The 16,603-nt window shown below is 35.6% G+C and overlaps 1 protein-coding gene across 1 annotated transcript in view; it reads right to left on the bottom strand.

The window, feature by feature from the left end:
- Positions 1–6,763: 6,763 nt before the first annotated feature.
- YAF2 (YY1 associated factor 2) overlaps positions 6,764–16,603 on the bottom strand; it is a 31,712-nt gene continuing 21,872 nt past the window's right edge. Inside the window, exons 3-4 of the mRNA XM_009880885.1 lie at positions 11,339–11,535; positions 6,764–8,811 (exon numbers count right to left, since the gene is read on the bottom strand). Coding sequence (XP_009879187.1) covers positions 8,574–8,811; positions 11,339–11,535 — 435 coding nt within the window. The 3' untranslated portion in view covers positions 6,764–8,573. The remainder of the gene's footprint in view (positions 8,812–11,338; positions 11,536–16,603) is intronic.

Here is a 16,603-nt window from a genome sequence, read left to right as displayed (position 1 = left end):
AAGTCAGGAAGAGGTCAGTTTAAGGCAGTGCTCTAATGGGTTACTATACACTTGGCTAAATGCAATGTATTGTCATCTTTATTTAAAGGACTGCTTAACTGGAATTGAACATAATTTACCAGACAGAAAATTTGTAGCATCTCATGATGCAAACTGTATTTTCTGACTGCTACAAAGAGACCTTTTAAGTGTTGGCCAATATACTGGTTATGGGGTTTTTTTAGAGTACCTTTAAAATTTTTATAACAAAATTGTATATATTAAAAAATTACAACCACACACAATTTTTTGTTCACGGTGATGTTTATTTTTGTCTTCAATGTTTGTAGGGAATACGATTTCACTACAAAAGTGTCTCAGAGAAACTCCATTCAAAGTCCAGGCTTAAGAATGAAGGGAAAATATACTTTCAGCTGTACCAGTCCTGAGCAAAGTTTAAAAAAAAAAATTAAAAAAAAAATCCTCTAGAGATAGGAAGCAGCACCAATAAAACCAGAGGGCCTCTTACTGCTATTTGCTTATGCTTTCTTTTCTGCTTGAGAATTGGTAAAAACTTAGGTAGGAAGAATTACTTTATTAGAATGTGGACCTAAGATTCACAGTCCCAATCTCTCCCCAAATACCATGCATTCTTTTACAGCCATAGTTCAGGGCCTCAGTTTTACTTTCCATTAAGTAGTCAGGACTGCTAACAGCAAGACTGTTGCCCCCACGTGTAATATTTTCTCTTACTTAAATTGGTAAATAAATATTTATTTAATATACTTCTTTTAATAAATATTTATTTCCTATCAATATCAAGTTCCTGAAAAGTTACATTGTTCTTAGAAGTATACTACTCACAGCAGTTATAAAACTTCTGATAACATCAGGTCTCAAAATAATTCAAGTGGCTTACATTCTGTCTCTTGCTCTTTCAGTGAAAGGATTTCAAAAGCCATTGGTAACACTCAGTACTTAATAGTTGGTTTATCCAGGACATTCATTCAATCTGACAAAGTAAATACTTCTAAGAGTCAGAACAGAAAAGGCACTTACTCATTTTGGGGAAGACACCTGGCAGGTAAGATTTTTATTTTCAAAATAACAAGCCCTTTTTCTGACAATAAAATCCTTAAAAACTACTGTTGGAGAAACACAAACCATGTGAATAAAACCAACTTATGTACCCCTTCCCAAGAAAGGTAATACTGTCCTTGATGGAGAAACTGGGAAGTGTGAAAGCATCCAGAAATACTCAGAAGTTTTATTCACTTCTGTGATATTCCAGTAGGCTATCACAGCTGACTAGAAGAAAAAAATCTCCTCCAAAGAATGTATGTTTTATAAACTGAAAGCCTCAGAGATTTCTGTACTGTTTCTTATTAGGTACTTGTATCAGCAATAAAATATGAGATTCTAGTGTGTTATAACCAGAAACATCACCTTGGTTACAACTGATAACCTGTGACTCCATCCAGAGGAGTAAATCTTTTATCCAGCTTCCTTTCAATTGAACCATTGCCTCAGTGATGCTCTGTATAAGGCACTTAGTAAATTTTGAGAGCATCTGATGGTGCTGTTGGTAGTTTTGATTTGTCTGTGAGGATGCTCTACCAACGCTTCAAGGTTAACGGGCTAAAGTGTGGAATAATCACTGAGAACAGCCATACAAACTACTGGCCACAAAACTCTTCAGAAGCCACATCCGTTCTAGTCTGGGATCTTATTACCATTTCAATATAAAGTTATCCTTTTTCTAGTAGTCCAGGAATCAAACTCTTTAAAATTGGGTAGTGTCTAAGTGTACAAGAGGAATCTGTTTTGTTCCTGACTAGCTCTTTAATCAAAACTACTGCCCTTTCAATAAATGACCTGTACCCAAGAGAGTATGGTATTTACTATGGTATTTACTATGAAATTCACAAAAAGCTATATCTATCTTTAGGCCAAAAGTCACTGAACCAAGAGGTATCAAGAATTATGAAGCAACACACACCTATAAGTGTGGGATGCTGCCTACTTCCAATACAGCACACAGAGAAAGGAACACTAAACACATGAAGAAGCCATTATATAGTGGCTTTTCTAGGTATTATTCAGAAAATATATTTTCTTTGTTCTCCCCCCCCCCTTATCCTCTTTTTGTTGGACAGAGGGTTTTTGAAGGTGTTTGACATTTTAGAAACAGAAACTACTCAGAAATTCTGTAGGAAAGCTGAGAATGCGCTCAGTATCCGTGCATGCTACTCAGATCTCCTTCTCCAGCTGGCACCAAAAGCATTTTCTTGCACCTTTCAAAAAGCCTCCAGGTACGCAAGTTACTTGGCAACATTACGCCTCCATAAGTTGGAAAGCATTTTGCTTATTTTTTCCATGTTTGGAAGCCTCCCAGCAATAGAATCAGACCATTTGCAGAAATGCAGACATGAAGACCAGTAATTGGCATCCCAGAATGCCAGCTACCTCAGCCAGAATGCTTGAATGGTACAGCACTGGGGGAAATAAGTTTGCTCAGCAAGAATCCGTTCAGCAAGTCAATTATATAAAACAAGGCCAACGGTGACAAAATTGATAGCTGACCTCTAAGCTCCACAAACCACTGTTGGTCTTACAGAAACCAAGATATAGTTGAAGAACTGGGAATAGTTGTCAAATTCCCCACTTAAAAATAATAAATTATTTCAAACTCGCTGCATTCACTTATACAATAGATGTAATGTTAAAAAAAAAAAAAGAGAGAAGAAGGAATCATAATGTGTTTCCTTCAGAAGTGGGAGTAGTGGTACTCAACAAATACATGTAATCTTAAGAGGTTTCCCTTGCTGAGATTAATTCATAGCTGAAGGCGGTTACAGTAAGAGATCAGTCAGATGGCAGATTTCCTTGCTCAGAGATCTGTGCAGTCAGAACTGCGCTTGGCATTGAAGCATGTTGATTTATTCTGTGCAAAGAAGGATCAGCTTGAAATAGTTTATTCATGGATGGTACTTATATATTAGATGCATATAAACGGCAAATTAGATTTCTGTATTCCCAAAGTGGGTATTCAGAAAGTAGAACCAGCCTGACCACTCATCATAACTAACAGATGATACATGACTGAACAACTCCATCCTTTTCTAGTGAAAAAGTACCTGCAACTGCCTTTGAACCAAACACAATTTGCAGTTTGTAGAATGTAGTAAGCTTGGGAAGGGGCTAAAGAGCCAAATTTCATCAGTCCTGGTTATATATATTTCCATCTTCTGTATACTTTTGCTTCTTCGTACAGAAGAGGAAAATTATGAGCACATGGTTAGCAAGTTATCAAAAAATAGATTAATAGTCTTTTTTCCTCGGTTGTCTTCTCAATAACTCCATTGTAAGTTAGAGCCTCATTGGTCAAAAGCCACATTTCTTAAAATCTTCAAGTTCAAGGGAGCTTGTTCATTTTGCAAGCACTTTGACTAAGATCAGTATTTGTACACAGACAACAGCGTAATTAAAGATTACACTTTTCCAGGTGGCCTAGATCCTGAGAAATGTAGTCCTGAAGGGCTTCTTGCTCAGATATTCCTACCTCTGTCAAGATATGCCATACTTTCCAGAAAATAATTAACATTTTGGAACTATTCTTTAAATTATTGTTACCAGAACAATTTTTTTTTTTTTTCTGGTGGCAATTTTCTTTTTAAACATATGGGACAAGGAATGATTAGATAGTGTTACCGTCTTGTCTTTTACAAACCCCAAATGGTACAGCAATCTCTTGTGATCATTCTTAGTAATACTCATTTGAGCTATGGAATATGCTTTTGCTCTTCGTCTTCCATGTTTAACTTCTTAAAAGTACAGCTAAAACGTCATGTGCACCTTAAACTGTCTCCTCTTAAAATCCCCTGTGTCAGTGGACAGAACAAGTTCTTTCAGATGACTTTTATCTGTTTCCCATAATAAAAGGGGCAAGATTAGGATCGAAAACATCTCCTGAGGGATTAAGTATTATACAGTGGTGCTTCATTTTAATTAATTGCCACCCATACAGTTAAACAGAAGCTGTCAACAGCTCCTGCATTACTAAGACTCTAGGATCTAAAATAAATTTATTTGTTCACTGCATTTGCTTTTGCTGTTTGAATCCAGTGGTATAGTTTAGGCCGGGGTGGGGACACCTGGACTCCCAGGCCTTGTTCATAGAGACATATCAGAGTCTTCTCGTGTAATATCTTCAGAAAGTTACTTAAACATCACTTGCTGTTGGATAATACCATTTACTAGCAAGTGTGCAGCTATCCATTGCTGTTGGATCATTTACTCCATTCATATCCACCTAGACAGAAAGTTACAATATTTTCTGTAAAGCATTGATTTGTAATTAACTTGTGAAGTACTTTTCCGATTTTAATTTAGTAGTTAAGTCCTGTTAATCCTTATTAAAACATGTGTTCTTCTTTAGATGTCAAACTAAGCTCAGTACCTGATGTTGTCTTAGACAAATCTCTTAAGTCTCTTAACAAGAGCAGAAAGTTTCTCCTCTTGTTAAAATTTTGACAGTACAAAAGAAAACCAACTGAGCTTCCTCAGTTTGACTGATTTTACTGTACAGCTTTTGCTGGTGTGTGAAGTTACATCCTTTCAAATTGAGACTGCTTTGACGTAAGTCGGGGATAATTTCAGGTATGGAAAAAAACCTTTGAAAGCTCGAACAGTGTTTGCAGCACACCCAGATTTTAACATTGATAGAAGTACGCATTTGCAAATTATCATAGCCAAAACCAGCATTAACTTTTTCTCTTACCAATCTTATTCCTGAGTAAGCACAGGCAAAATTTACTACAAGCACAGCACTTGCTGCTGCCTTTGGAGAAATTAAATTAAATTGCATTTCTATTTCCATATAGTTTCTGATACTTGAAAGGAAGCATACACAGACTCCCTAGTAGGGAGCAGAGTGAAAAAAAGGCATGTGACAGAAAAAAACAAGCAGATACAGTTAAAGAACCCTGGATGTATAATAGAGTTCCATGCCAAATCCATCCTGTATAACAAAGTATAATCAATTAGCATAATGTGGGAAACTGTCAGGCTTTTGAGCCAGGAGAAAAATTAAGGAATTTACGATGCAGAGCAATACATTTGTGTCAAGTTTACAAGACCTGCCTGAACACTATAGTGAACTGCTGAAAAAAATGATACAAAACATTCTATCTTGCCTGGCTACCTAAAAATGTGCTATCCATAATATTAAAAAAAGTAAAGTGCACAAATTATAAAATCTAAAAAATTTTTGAGATTTTACAATCTATGCCACACAACATCAAATATCTAGAGAAACATGTAATAAGTTAAAACTTCAGTCATAGTCTTAATTTCAAGACTTTTAACATCAAGAATTTTTAAGTTTTTAAATGAATTTTTTTTAATAACACTTATGTTAGAATCAAGATTTTATATTGCATAATTTAACCTGCTACTAAGTAGAACAACTTTTGTTTATCTCCAATACACATACTTAATTTCAGAAAAAAAAGACTACAACCGTGTATTTGTTCTTTTCCTTATACCACCTATAGCTAGTAGCAAATTTAGGAAGATAGAGAGACTGAATTATTGTACACTTTATCAATGAACTAATTATACTTCAATTTTTCCCCATTTCTCCCCCCTTTTCCTTTCTGAAACCAGACAATCAATCAGCACATAAAGGAAGTCATTTATATGGAACACTATTACACTTGTCTTTGTCGGGTCAGCATTTCATGAACAACCCAGGCTGTATGGCTGTTGAAGACTGGTGCATATATAGAATTTAACAAGTAACAGTTCTTATGCTGAGAGCAGTCACAGAGAAAAATAGCTAATCAAAACACATTACAACATTACATTTTCAATTTTTATAAATGGATTAAAGATGCTTTTAAATATATTTACAATTAGAAAAAGGACTTATGATTACTACAAGTCAAAATTATTTAGAAATTATGAAAGTGAAGTTCATTTAAATTATAACATTATGAACAGAGTCAAATGCCATATTCTACTTAGAATTTGTCTACTCTGCTGTCAGTATTGTCACGTCCCTTTAATCACAAACAGATAAAAATTCTTAACTTTGTTTAATGCCAAAACAGGCATCAGTGCAATGTAAACACTGGCAACGTAATAGTTCAGTTAAAACCACCACAGCTCAGTTTTAAGATCCTAGTTGACTTGTGTTGTACCTATGGTTAGAAATTGCTTTTCTGTGTCTTATTCCATAAAGAACAGTGAGACTTTTCTACATTCTTTTTGATTATAACCATACTTGTATGACATTTTTGAGATTATTCTCTAGAGACAGTTGAATCATAGTAAAATCCACTCCATCCTCCCTTCCTTTCAAACCAAATGGCTACTTATTTCCCGAAGATACAAAGAGACCTCTTGTTGGCAGTGCTGGGTGTTTTATTCACATAAAGTTAAATGAAAATACGTTTCCCATTTAGTGAACTACTGGTAATAGATTATTATTTGTTTGCAAGGAATTCTGAAATGTGTTAGCATTCATTACATTTTAAATTAGAAACACATTTCATAAAACATCTTGCGATGAGGTTTGCTATCATTAAACTGCTTACTTTAAACAGTTTCAGCTCTCTTGTAATCCATTACGTCAGTATATTCTGCAAATAGTTCCACCTAAAAATAAAATATAAAAAAAATAAAGTTGAGAAGCATGTATTTTTTCTTTTTAAAACTAGTGTATGTTATTCTGAACACCAGCCCAGCCCCAAAAACATTTAAGAACCTTGAAATGCATTGCTTTACAGATACTAAGATTTGGCCAGGTAACGGCAATGAACAGACATCCTATTTAGTAAGATAAAGCAGAATACATAATAAACAGGTCAGTAGTTATCCATCTGAAATAGCCTATAATTAACATTTGATGTCTAAAAAGTTTAAACAGCAACACCAAGGAATGAGGTATGTATGTTCTCAGATATCACATCAGACTTTCATTTTATGCAACTAACTGTATTTCACAACTAGCATCTTACAAAATAGAACAGTACCATTGTGCCTGTAGAAGTACTGCATTAAAAACAGAAAAATACATTACTACAAGAAACCACCAAACATCACAATTGTCAGGGGCTACAAAAATCCATTGCTTTAGCTGTTAAGAAGACGTATCATATGTCGGTAATAATTTGGGGCTGGATTCACTACCAAAAAGGTCCATTCAACTTTTACATGGGCTTAAAAATATATTTATTTTGAATGAAAAAGAAAAGAATCACAGGAGTGTAAGTGGACTACCTCACTAAAAAGAGCTAAATGGACTTTTGTACTGAACCTGAATCTATAATTTAAACTCTATACATGGATTGTATGTGTGCATCAAAACACTTATTGGCTGTAAACAAAAATGCAAAATCTGTATTCACAAAAATATTTTATTGGTAATTTTACATAATACCAGATGGGATTGTAAATAGTTCTGCTCTGTATCAGTATATTGCTAAGTGCATAAATGTTGACAGTTTATGCCATAAAGTAGGGTACTGGGTTTTTTGCATGATTTATGACATAATATATTCTAATAGGCCAAATCAAAATTAAAGAAACTGATTCAGGAACAAAAAATTAATAGTACTGTTATTTCCTTATTCTTGTGCAACATCTGATATTCCTGTAATGAAATGATAAGTGACTATATGACACTAGATAAATTTGGGGCAAGGAAACAGCACTAAGCAGAAATCAGAACTGCATTTCTGTTATTTTTAAAGCTTTTCCAAATGTTCATATTTCCAAATATTAGTTTTTGCCAAATGCATAGTCATCTGAGGTTCCACATTTGTTACACAACATAGAATACCAGTGTACAGTGACAATGTAGTACTTTACCTGAATTGTAAGGTTAACCAATCAATGCTTAGAATGTGTTTTCTATTTTGCTTGTAAACATTACAATAAGTGTTTTAAGTGTGAAAAAATATTGGTAAAACATAATTCAGTAACAGTAATCTAGTAAAATGTGTCAAACATTGGCAAAAATTCATACAAATGTTTTATTTAATAACATTTTTCCTATTTAACCACACCAAGTACCAGCAGGTGTTTTTAAGAAGATAATTATTATGAAAATTCTGTTGCAGCAATAGTTGATTAAGTTGATCTCTGACTTGCATACATATAACTATGTTTCACAATTCTCAAATAATACATATTTAGGCAGCTTGAACTATGTTATAAAAATTTAAATTCAGTACATGCCAATAGTAGAGACTCCAAGAGTTGTGTTAGAATTCACTAAACTAAAAGTGAAAATGGACTTACCAATAACACTGCATAATGAACATTCAAACCACATTTTCATGGCACCTTTACACATGAAGATTAAAAAGTTGGTCTGAAAAGGCTTTGTAAGCATTTGTAGATTGCATTTAAATTATTGTTTCCACCACTGGAGGGTTTTTTTTTTTTTTAAATGCATAAATTATGTTCCAGTCAACATACCAATTGTGCATGGATAATCTGTCATGAAAATGTGGTAACAGGTGACAGAAGTTATGTATTTGCATGTTTTGAAGAGAAGAGACTAAAGAAACTGGAGGAAATAAACTTTAATGAGATTCCCCATTCAGTGATGACGCTTCTCCTCTGGGTGAAGATGACCTGGACATTCCCCTCTCTGTGTTGTCAGAGCTAGAGCCACTCTGACTGTGTTGATCTGCAGAAGCAGCACTGGAAGCAGGTGGTGACTTAGTTTTCTCCTTAAAGTCTGTAATTATGACTGTGAGATCTCCAACGGTAACTTCCAAATGCTGGGCGCTACTTCGATCCACATTTTTCAACCTTGGCCTAAACAAAGCAAATAATCGTATTAAAAGCACACACACACCATCTTGTCATGCTCCTACTTTTCAGGAGGTCTGGAGAACATACATGTGTACATAAAACTGCTATGTGTAATACACAGGAAAACAACATACCACAAGTATTTATGGTAGAGTGTTTCCTAGTATGTTTGACATTAAAGTAGCTGAACATAACACATTACCTTGTCCTAAGATGATTTAAAAGTTGACCTTATGAATAATGTAACTGCAGCAATACGGATGTGTTGCACATGTGAAGGCTTTTACTTTTAAAAATTAAGTCTTTCTTTATTGTGGCTATAGAAAGTTATTAATTTAATCCAGAGAAGCACCCATCTCTGCAGCACCCTTAAGCAACAATTCTAAATCGAGAATGATATTCAATAATGAAGATGTTAGTGTCTGTCTTTTGAATTCAACAGCACAGACAGTGTTACCTTGCAGCAGGTATTACTTCATTTCAAAACCTCACTAGGACTACTAGTATACTATTTGAACTGGACTTTGTGTTTGCAGTATAACTCTGGTATTGCTGGCATATGCTGTGATTTAAATTATGCACAGAGCTGGATATTATACACAGTGTTGATAGGGTGTCTCTTCATCTAATCTTTCAATTGTTTGATTTTCACAACGTACAGACCATAGAATACTCTGACTTATATTCTGCCATCGCATTTTTGCTGGTGACAAGCATAAAGTACTTTCAATTTACTACTTTCCTTTGACTACCATGAAAAACTGTCACCAGACAGCTGAATTTATACAATCAGTTACAAAAAGCATAGCTTTACGCATTTAACTGACTCCACAGCTTTCACTGGTGCAAGCTGCAATAAAAGAAATTAATATGACATCACATGTTAGCAGGTGTGCTAACAGCAAAGCCCTAACCTTTACCCTATCATCTGAGTTTGTTTGAAGTAGAATCGGTTCCCAGTCACTTCAGCTGAAACACCTCATGCCTTTCCTCTGCTAGAATAGAGATAGGCTTTGACATCTTGTTCCCATGAGGCTGAAGTAGCGTGACTGAGGAATTTACAAGAAAACTGAAAATCTGCTGCTCTGTAACACAGGAATGGAGAGAAAAATTCAGCATTATCAACCAGCATAAATGCCGTGCCTGGAGCTTATTAATCATATTGAGTGTGCATTCAGATTTTTATGATCGTTTTCAGCAGTAATATACAAGTTTTCAGGCAAAGAGAAAAGGATATCCTTTTCTCAAAGGACACTGAAGAAATCTGGTTAAATTAATCAAGCATTCTTAACTTCCTATCCTACCCAGTGACTCAATTCTGTGAAAAACTGAACTGTTTGAAGCATTCAAAAAAAAAAAAGTAGCCTAGTTATTTCAAGTAGCAATTCTTAATGCAAATCTTAATACTGGTATTTCAGTTCAAGATTTTTATTTTAGCTGTTTTTTTAAAATGTTCTCCCTTTTTCTCTACCTCCCTTTTGCATTTTTAATGTACTATTGCAATTCAACCATCAATATTTCAATTTATAAAATTTTAATTAGTTTAATTAAAACTCACTATGTTAACTTCAAATACTTTATAACTGAAGTACTTCAGCTGCATGAGGTAAGCTAGTAAATTTGAGTATTATCTCAGTGTCCTTAATCCTAACCATGGTTTTCTTAACAACTGTTGTCTCTTGACTCTCAATCTCCCCCTGGTTCTGATCCTGATGATCTCACTCCAGGCACAAGAGAAGCAAGAAAAAGCCAAACAAATCAATAGTTCCTCCCACGTTCTATTAGACTACATGTCTTGTACACTTCTGAGCTTTTTGGCACATCATTCTTGCCACAATAATTTTATACTTAGACTGTGTTAAACTTGCTGCTTTTGTTTTGCTGTTTGCACCTTCCTTCTACCTGGTCTTACAGAAAGATCAAGGCTTTTACAACTGCTTGTCTGTACTGTAGTATTTCATGTTCTCTGTTCTAAGAGTCCAAGGTTTCCTTCAGCATCCCAGATGTAGCACAGAGATTTTTATCGCTAGGTAATATACATGCCTTATCCTGTCACGTTAATTTATATCCTATTCCAGCCCTTCAAAGTTTATTCCAGTTCTGCAAGGATGGCAATAACCATGCTACTTTCCCACACTTCTGCAGTCCAGTACTGGTTCCCTCTTTCTCCTATTATTTTGGCATGAAAACTAGTCACTCCTATCCCCTCTCTTTTCAGAGACTGGTATCATCCGTTTGCCTATCTACAGTTTTGTATGGTGTGAGAAATACACCTGTAACCCTTAACAAAAAACGCAAGCCTTTCTCTCTACATTCAGCTGGTCTCCGTCTTCTGGTCAAAATTACAAACTGCAGGTTTTCTTTACATTTTATAGGCATCCTAAACCAATAAAACTTCACATACAAATATTTAGCCTTGTTGAAAGAGTTTGCCACAGCACTTACAAAGCAGTAAAACTGCAGAACATTTTCCTATTTTCTTTTTTAAATTATGTTTTACCAATATCGCAGAAGTTACTAAAATTCTTACCTGGTTTTCTTATGACTGTTCTTTTTGCTTGTTGTTTCCTTTTCACTTTTTTCCTTTTCTACTTTGTCTTTTTTCTCTTTCTTTGATTGTGTAGGGGGCACGAATTGCTGAGGAACCTGTTGTGCAACCAGCTGAGAGACAGGTCGAGGTTTCCTGTGTGCACATATATATATCTGCTGTAGTAAAACTGATATTAACTAGGAAAACGAAATGTAAAATGTAACTGAAGCAACCAAGGAAACCTTCTGCTGCTCAAGTCCTCTATACTGCCCCAACCCTATTTAACTGATTACCTAATATTAAAATAGATAAATAGTAACGAGACATGATTTATCTACGATTCAATGAAGGAACTAACCACCAGACAACGTAGCATGGTTGATAAGCAGGGTATTCCTGTCAAGAGAGTGATGAACTGTAGGCCTGGTCAGCAAACTGAGGAAACCACTTGGAACTGCCAAGATCAGAGGAGAAGTAGGTAAAAGGTAATTCTGGCAGGGGAAGATCACAACCATCAACTCATTGACCACCTCCCCAAATGATGCCACCTACTCAAAAGAGAGCAATGGAAGAAGACGACAGAGTCTGTGCACTAATTTACATGGGAAGCAAAGAAATCTTGACCAATCATTAAAGATAATGACAATGAATACATATTAATTGTTTGAATATGTAATAATCAGTGTATAAAAGTGGAGATTTTCGAACTAAGGTGTGCTCCCATTTTGGAGCATTTCTGCGCATTAATGGAATAAACTTGGAAATACCTCTGCTCTGAGTGTTATTGGTTTGCACACCAGGTAAAGAACCCAGGCTTAGGACAACATATAGACATGCATAATGCTTAGACATTACAACAAGTCTCAAGCTCTATACACTTCAGTGTAGATTCACTACACTGCAATCACTACAAAAAGAAATATTGCGAAAACTTACCTTGCTGCTAATACTTCATTAAAATAGCATATCAAATTTAAACCCATTACAGTCTTTTGTTTCACTTGCATTATCAACAAATGAGATTTATTTATTTATTTTTATAAGGATTTAGAGACAAAACTTTGCAATGTCCCCTCTTCTCCCACTCGTCATATTTAGTCAGAGGCTTACACGGAGTGAATTCCAAAAGATGAGCTTCCAGAGGGAATATTCTACCACCCAATCCCAGCCCCCTCAAATGATGACGGGGTCTGTCTTGAGTGTACTGCAATACTGAAGTATACAATCCGTATCACAAAAAGGAAAAAGCTGACCCTTTAGGTAGCAGAGCTAAAGCCACTGTTAGCCTTACAGAGTAAAACTTAAGCGTTTTCAGCTCAAACAAATTTATTGAAAGCAATGTCAAATCCTGGTAAGTTGTGCATCTACCAAGTTGTTAATTGGAAAAAAAATATACTGCACTAATAATAGTACGATATAGCTGTGAGAACATAGATACACTTTAAAAGTTGGCAACAGAAACTTCCAAACACATTCCAGCAGTATACACAGTGCAGGTTGCACTTCGAAGTTTGGATCCAAAGTAAAAACCAGTGTGAGAAGAGGAACAGCAGGCAAAAGAATTTCAACAATTTATTATTTTTGTATTTTCTGAAATATTATTTTGAAAATGCTTCAGTTTTATTTTATTTTGTATTGGAACACAAGGATTCTAATGTAAAAGGAAACCTTTTACTCTTTCCAATGCAAAGGCATTTCTTTATTTTGAGATTTTGGAATTAAGAAGTTTGAAGTCATGACATATAAAAAGGAAGGTTCTGTGATTCTATTAAGACTTTGAGGATGCAAATTTCTTCTCCAAAAGAATGTTTACCCTGCCAAGTTCTAGGGTTTTGTTAGTTGTGTTGTTGGGGGGGGTTTTAAATAGAAAAAGCACAAATTATATGCACTGTGATACTCTGAAAATACAATGCCATTATTAAAGCAACAGAAGCTATCAGCTCTTACGCATATTTATTTATCCCAGCCCATAGGATCACGCTACTGGCACTTCTTGCTTAGGTGAAGTGACAAGGAAAATAACAAAAGCGGAAAATAAAGGCAGCTCCCATTAGCAAGTTATATTTTCAGCAATGATTGCAATAGTTCACATTACAGAGTGAAAGCCAAGTTACAGGAATCAATAAAGTGTGGGAAAGGCAGCTAATATAAAACAGCTGAGATTTCATGAGTCTTCACAGCAAGTTCTTAATGAATTAAAGTAAAAATAAAGACTATTAAAAACGTCAACACAATAGAACTTTGGGGAAAGAACTAGACTACCACATACACACTCATAAACTAAGCCCACGCTAACTCATGAAGAGACGAAGATCAGCAACAGATGACTTAATGAAAACTACCCAGCTTGTATCAACTGGCAAATATAGGACATTTTTAAGAAAACTTGCCTCAGAACTGTTTCAACCATTTGTCATAGTAGTTCATAACAAAGCAAGAAGAACCAAGGTGTAACTGATGCACAAGCTTATCATTTCAGGTGGAAAACACCTGTGATACATAAACAAAACTGATCATCTGTCTTGAATTGAAGATTGCTCCAGGAAATAGGGATACAGGGAGTTAATATTCCTTGTGACGGCCAAGTGACAATTCCATCATTACTATATAGTGACCTGAGAGAATAATCTGAAATGTTACTTATGAAGTAAGACCGTAGTGAACTTCTCAACACAGAATTAATTATTGCCCAGGGCTGTGGACAACATCACAATCATGGAAATTTGTTAAAAAGGCATTGGGGGTGGGGGGGAATCTTAGCCAACTATTTTAGGAGTTCTCAATTTACAACAATTTCAGTTCCTGAGGGCAAACTAGATAAGTTCTATTAGGGTACAGCTGGGAAATTAAGCTTAGAACCAAGTCCTAGATTTAGAACTTCTTTTTCTAGTACCATAAAACAAATGAGACTGACAAAAAAAGATCTTTGCCACAAGGAACACAAGTCAGCCAAGACAAAAAAAACCACTGAGAAATCATGTTTGGGAAGATGCACTAAAAATAAATCAAGAGGTTGTACATGGTTTCACTGTGACCAGGAATTCCACTCAGTTACTTCATTCTTCCCAATTAAACATCCATCTTTTTGTTGTCAATTATTTCTATAGCTGTCTATCAGTTATATCTATGTTCCAAAATTTATTGTCTGCTTTGTCACTTCCAGATTTCTTAAATGAGGCATTCAATGTTTTTATATTAAAAAAATGAGAAAAAACAAATCACATCTTTCAATACTAAGAGTGTCTTTCAAGTGTTCAATTATTTTTTTTCCAGGTACTCAAAACGGGCTACTGAACTGCAACCAAGCACTCTGCAAGCCATACAGGCTTCAGGAGATAACTACCACTCATGAAGCTTTAACCTGATAGAATTGTTCATGATTTAGCGGTAGCTGAATCATGTCATTCAGGCATGAAGGAATTCATACACAGAAGGCTTTCTTGCAGAGAAGATAAATGTAAGAAAAACTATTCCTGTAACAGGAAATTGATTTTGATGATTTGCCAAAATATGGTATTTTAAATTACTGGTTTTCAAAACCAGTTATTTAAAGATTCCTTGTAACAGGCTGCTACAGATTAAGGAGATACAGACAATGCTAACATTGCCACCTTTTATTTCATCAATATATTTACGGTAGTTTCCTTTTCGAGCATATCCAAGAGCACCTGAGCTAACTGAGTGTTTAGAAAGACACTCTATAAACTTCTGCATTATGATTACAAGCATTTTTGCCTCTACCACTGGGAGTGACTTTACAACTGAACAATCCAGAACTACAGGCAGAAACATTCATACATACAATACATATTGCTTAGACAGCCCCTCAAAACTTTGCATTTTTATCTAATAACTTCACTTCAGTCATTTTAAGTGGAACACTAATCAAGAGAGGCATACACTACTGCAAAAGATAAGAGCTATCAATTCTTTCCAACAGAGGTGAATTTTATGGTTTAGGCCCTAAGCACTGCAGCTGTACCAACAAACTGATTTAGTGAGCTTCCAAGAGATCACTAAACAACACACGTCCGAATATTTAACTCTATCATTGTTGCAGGATATGACTACATTTTATCTAGCTGCTGTTTTAGAGGGTATGTTTACAGAGGCTGCAGAGATTTGTCTGTTTAGGTTTTGTGTGCAGAAACTCATTCAGCACTGATGCTCTCAAAGGGAGCAAATATGTAATACTGAGAAGGATGGACTAGTTTCCCTTGTTGGCATTCTTAAAAAAAAAAAAAAAAAAGCTTTATAGCATAGCAATTTACATGCCCAGAGATGAAAAATACTCATTCAAGAATACATGCAGTGCACTAGACGAAATTATATCTGGAACTTTTGCCCCAGGCCATTGCCCTCTCCCGGAGCTCAACATAATACCTTCCTGCTCATAAGTCAATTTGAACATCTCACACCAGTGCATGCTTCCTTAGTTTCTCTCACCTGGTATTCACCAATAATCTATGTAAAAAGAATTTTGACCAATTTGATATGGTGATTAACTTGGTCTCATTACAACAAAGTGGGTCCATTTTGAAAATAGAAACAAATAAACAAACAAAATCTATGTACAATACTAATAATCAACATATGGAGCAGAAGCACAGTAAACTCTCAGTTGCCTGAGTTGTGCATCAAACATGCAGACAACCGAACTGGCTTAATGCTGAGGCATCTTAGGGTCTGGCTGAATTTATTTAATTTATACAGAACACAACTACATTTGCACAGTGCTGCTTCTACAGCCATCATGAGTCCATAAAGCAGTCTTTCATATCTCCTGCACTACTCAGAGTATAAGCTCAAATTCTGACAGACCTGAGCCACTTATCTGTCAAACCAGCTCTAAGGTCCATCTGCTACGGTCTGGAAACAAAGAGCACAATGCAGACAACTGTGACCGTTTTTCCATAAACCAACCCCAAATCTGCCTACATCTCAAGTGAGTCCTGTGTCAGCATGATGCACCCCTGTGTGCAGGGTTTGGGGAAGATTCATCCGTTTGGTGCTGCATATCCTAAGCATGCAGAGCCAATCAATTAAGCGGCACAGCGCAGCCAAGCAAAAGAAGACAGCTGAGAAGCACAGCGCAGAGACATCAACAGTCCAACACAGCAGTCAACACCTCTGCTTTGATTCAGCGTGAGCCATGCTGGACTTGGACTGGTCCACAGAGAACACGTACCCATACCCTCCCAGTATTCACAGATCTCAAAACATATCCTATGCTTTTCTATACAGAAAGCTAGATGGTATAATTAG

The sequence above is a fragment of the Charadrius vociferus genome, unplaced genomic scaffold (assembly GCF_000708025.1).
Source record: "Charadrius vociferus isolate BGI_N301 unplaced genomic scaffold, ASM70802v2 scaffold52, whole genome shotgun sequence".
NCBI lineage: Eukaryota > Metazoa > Chordata > Aves > Charadriiformes > Charadriidae > Charadrius > Charadrius vociferus.
This window is presented reverse-complemented; position numbering and strand designations above follow the sequence as displayed.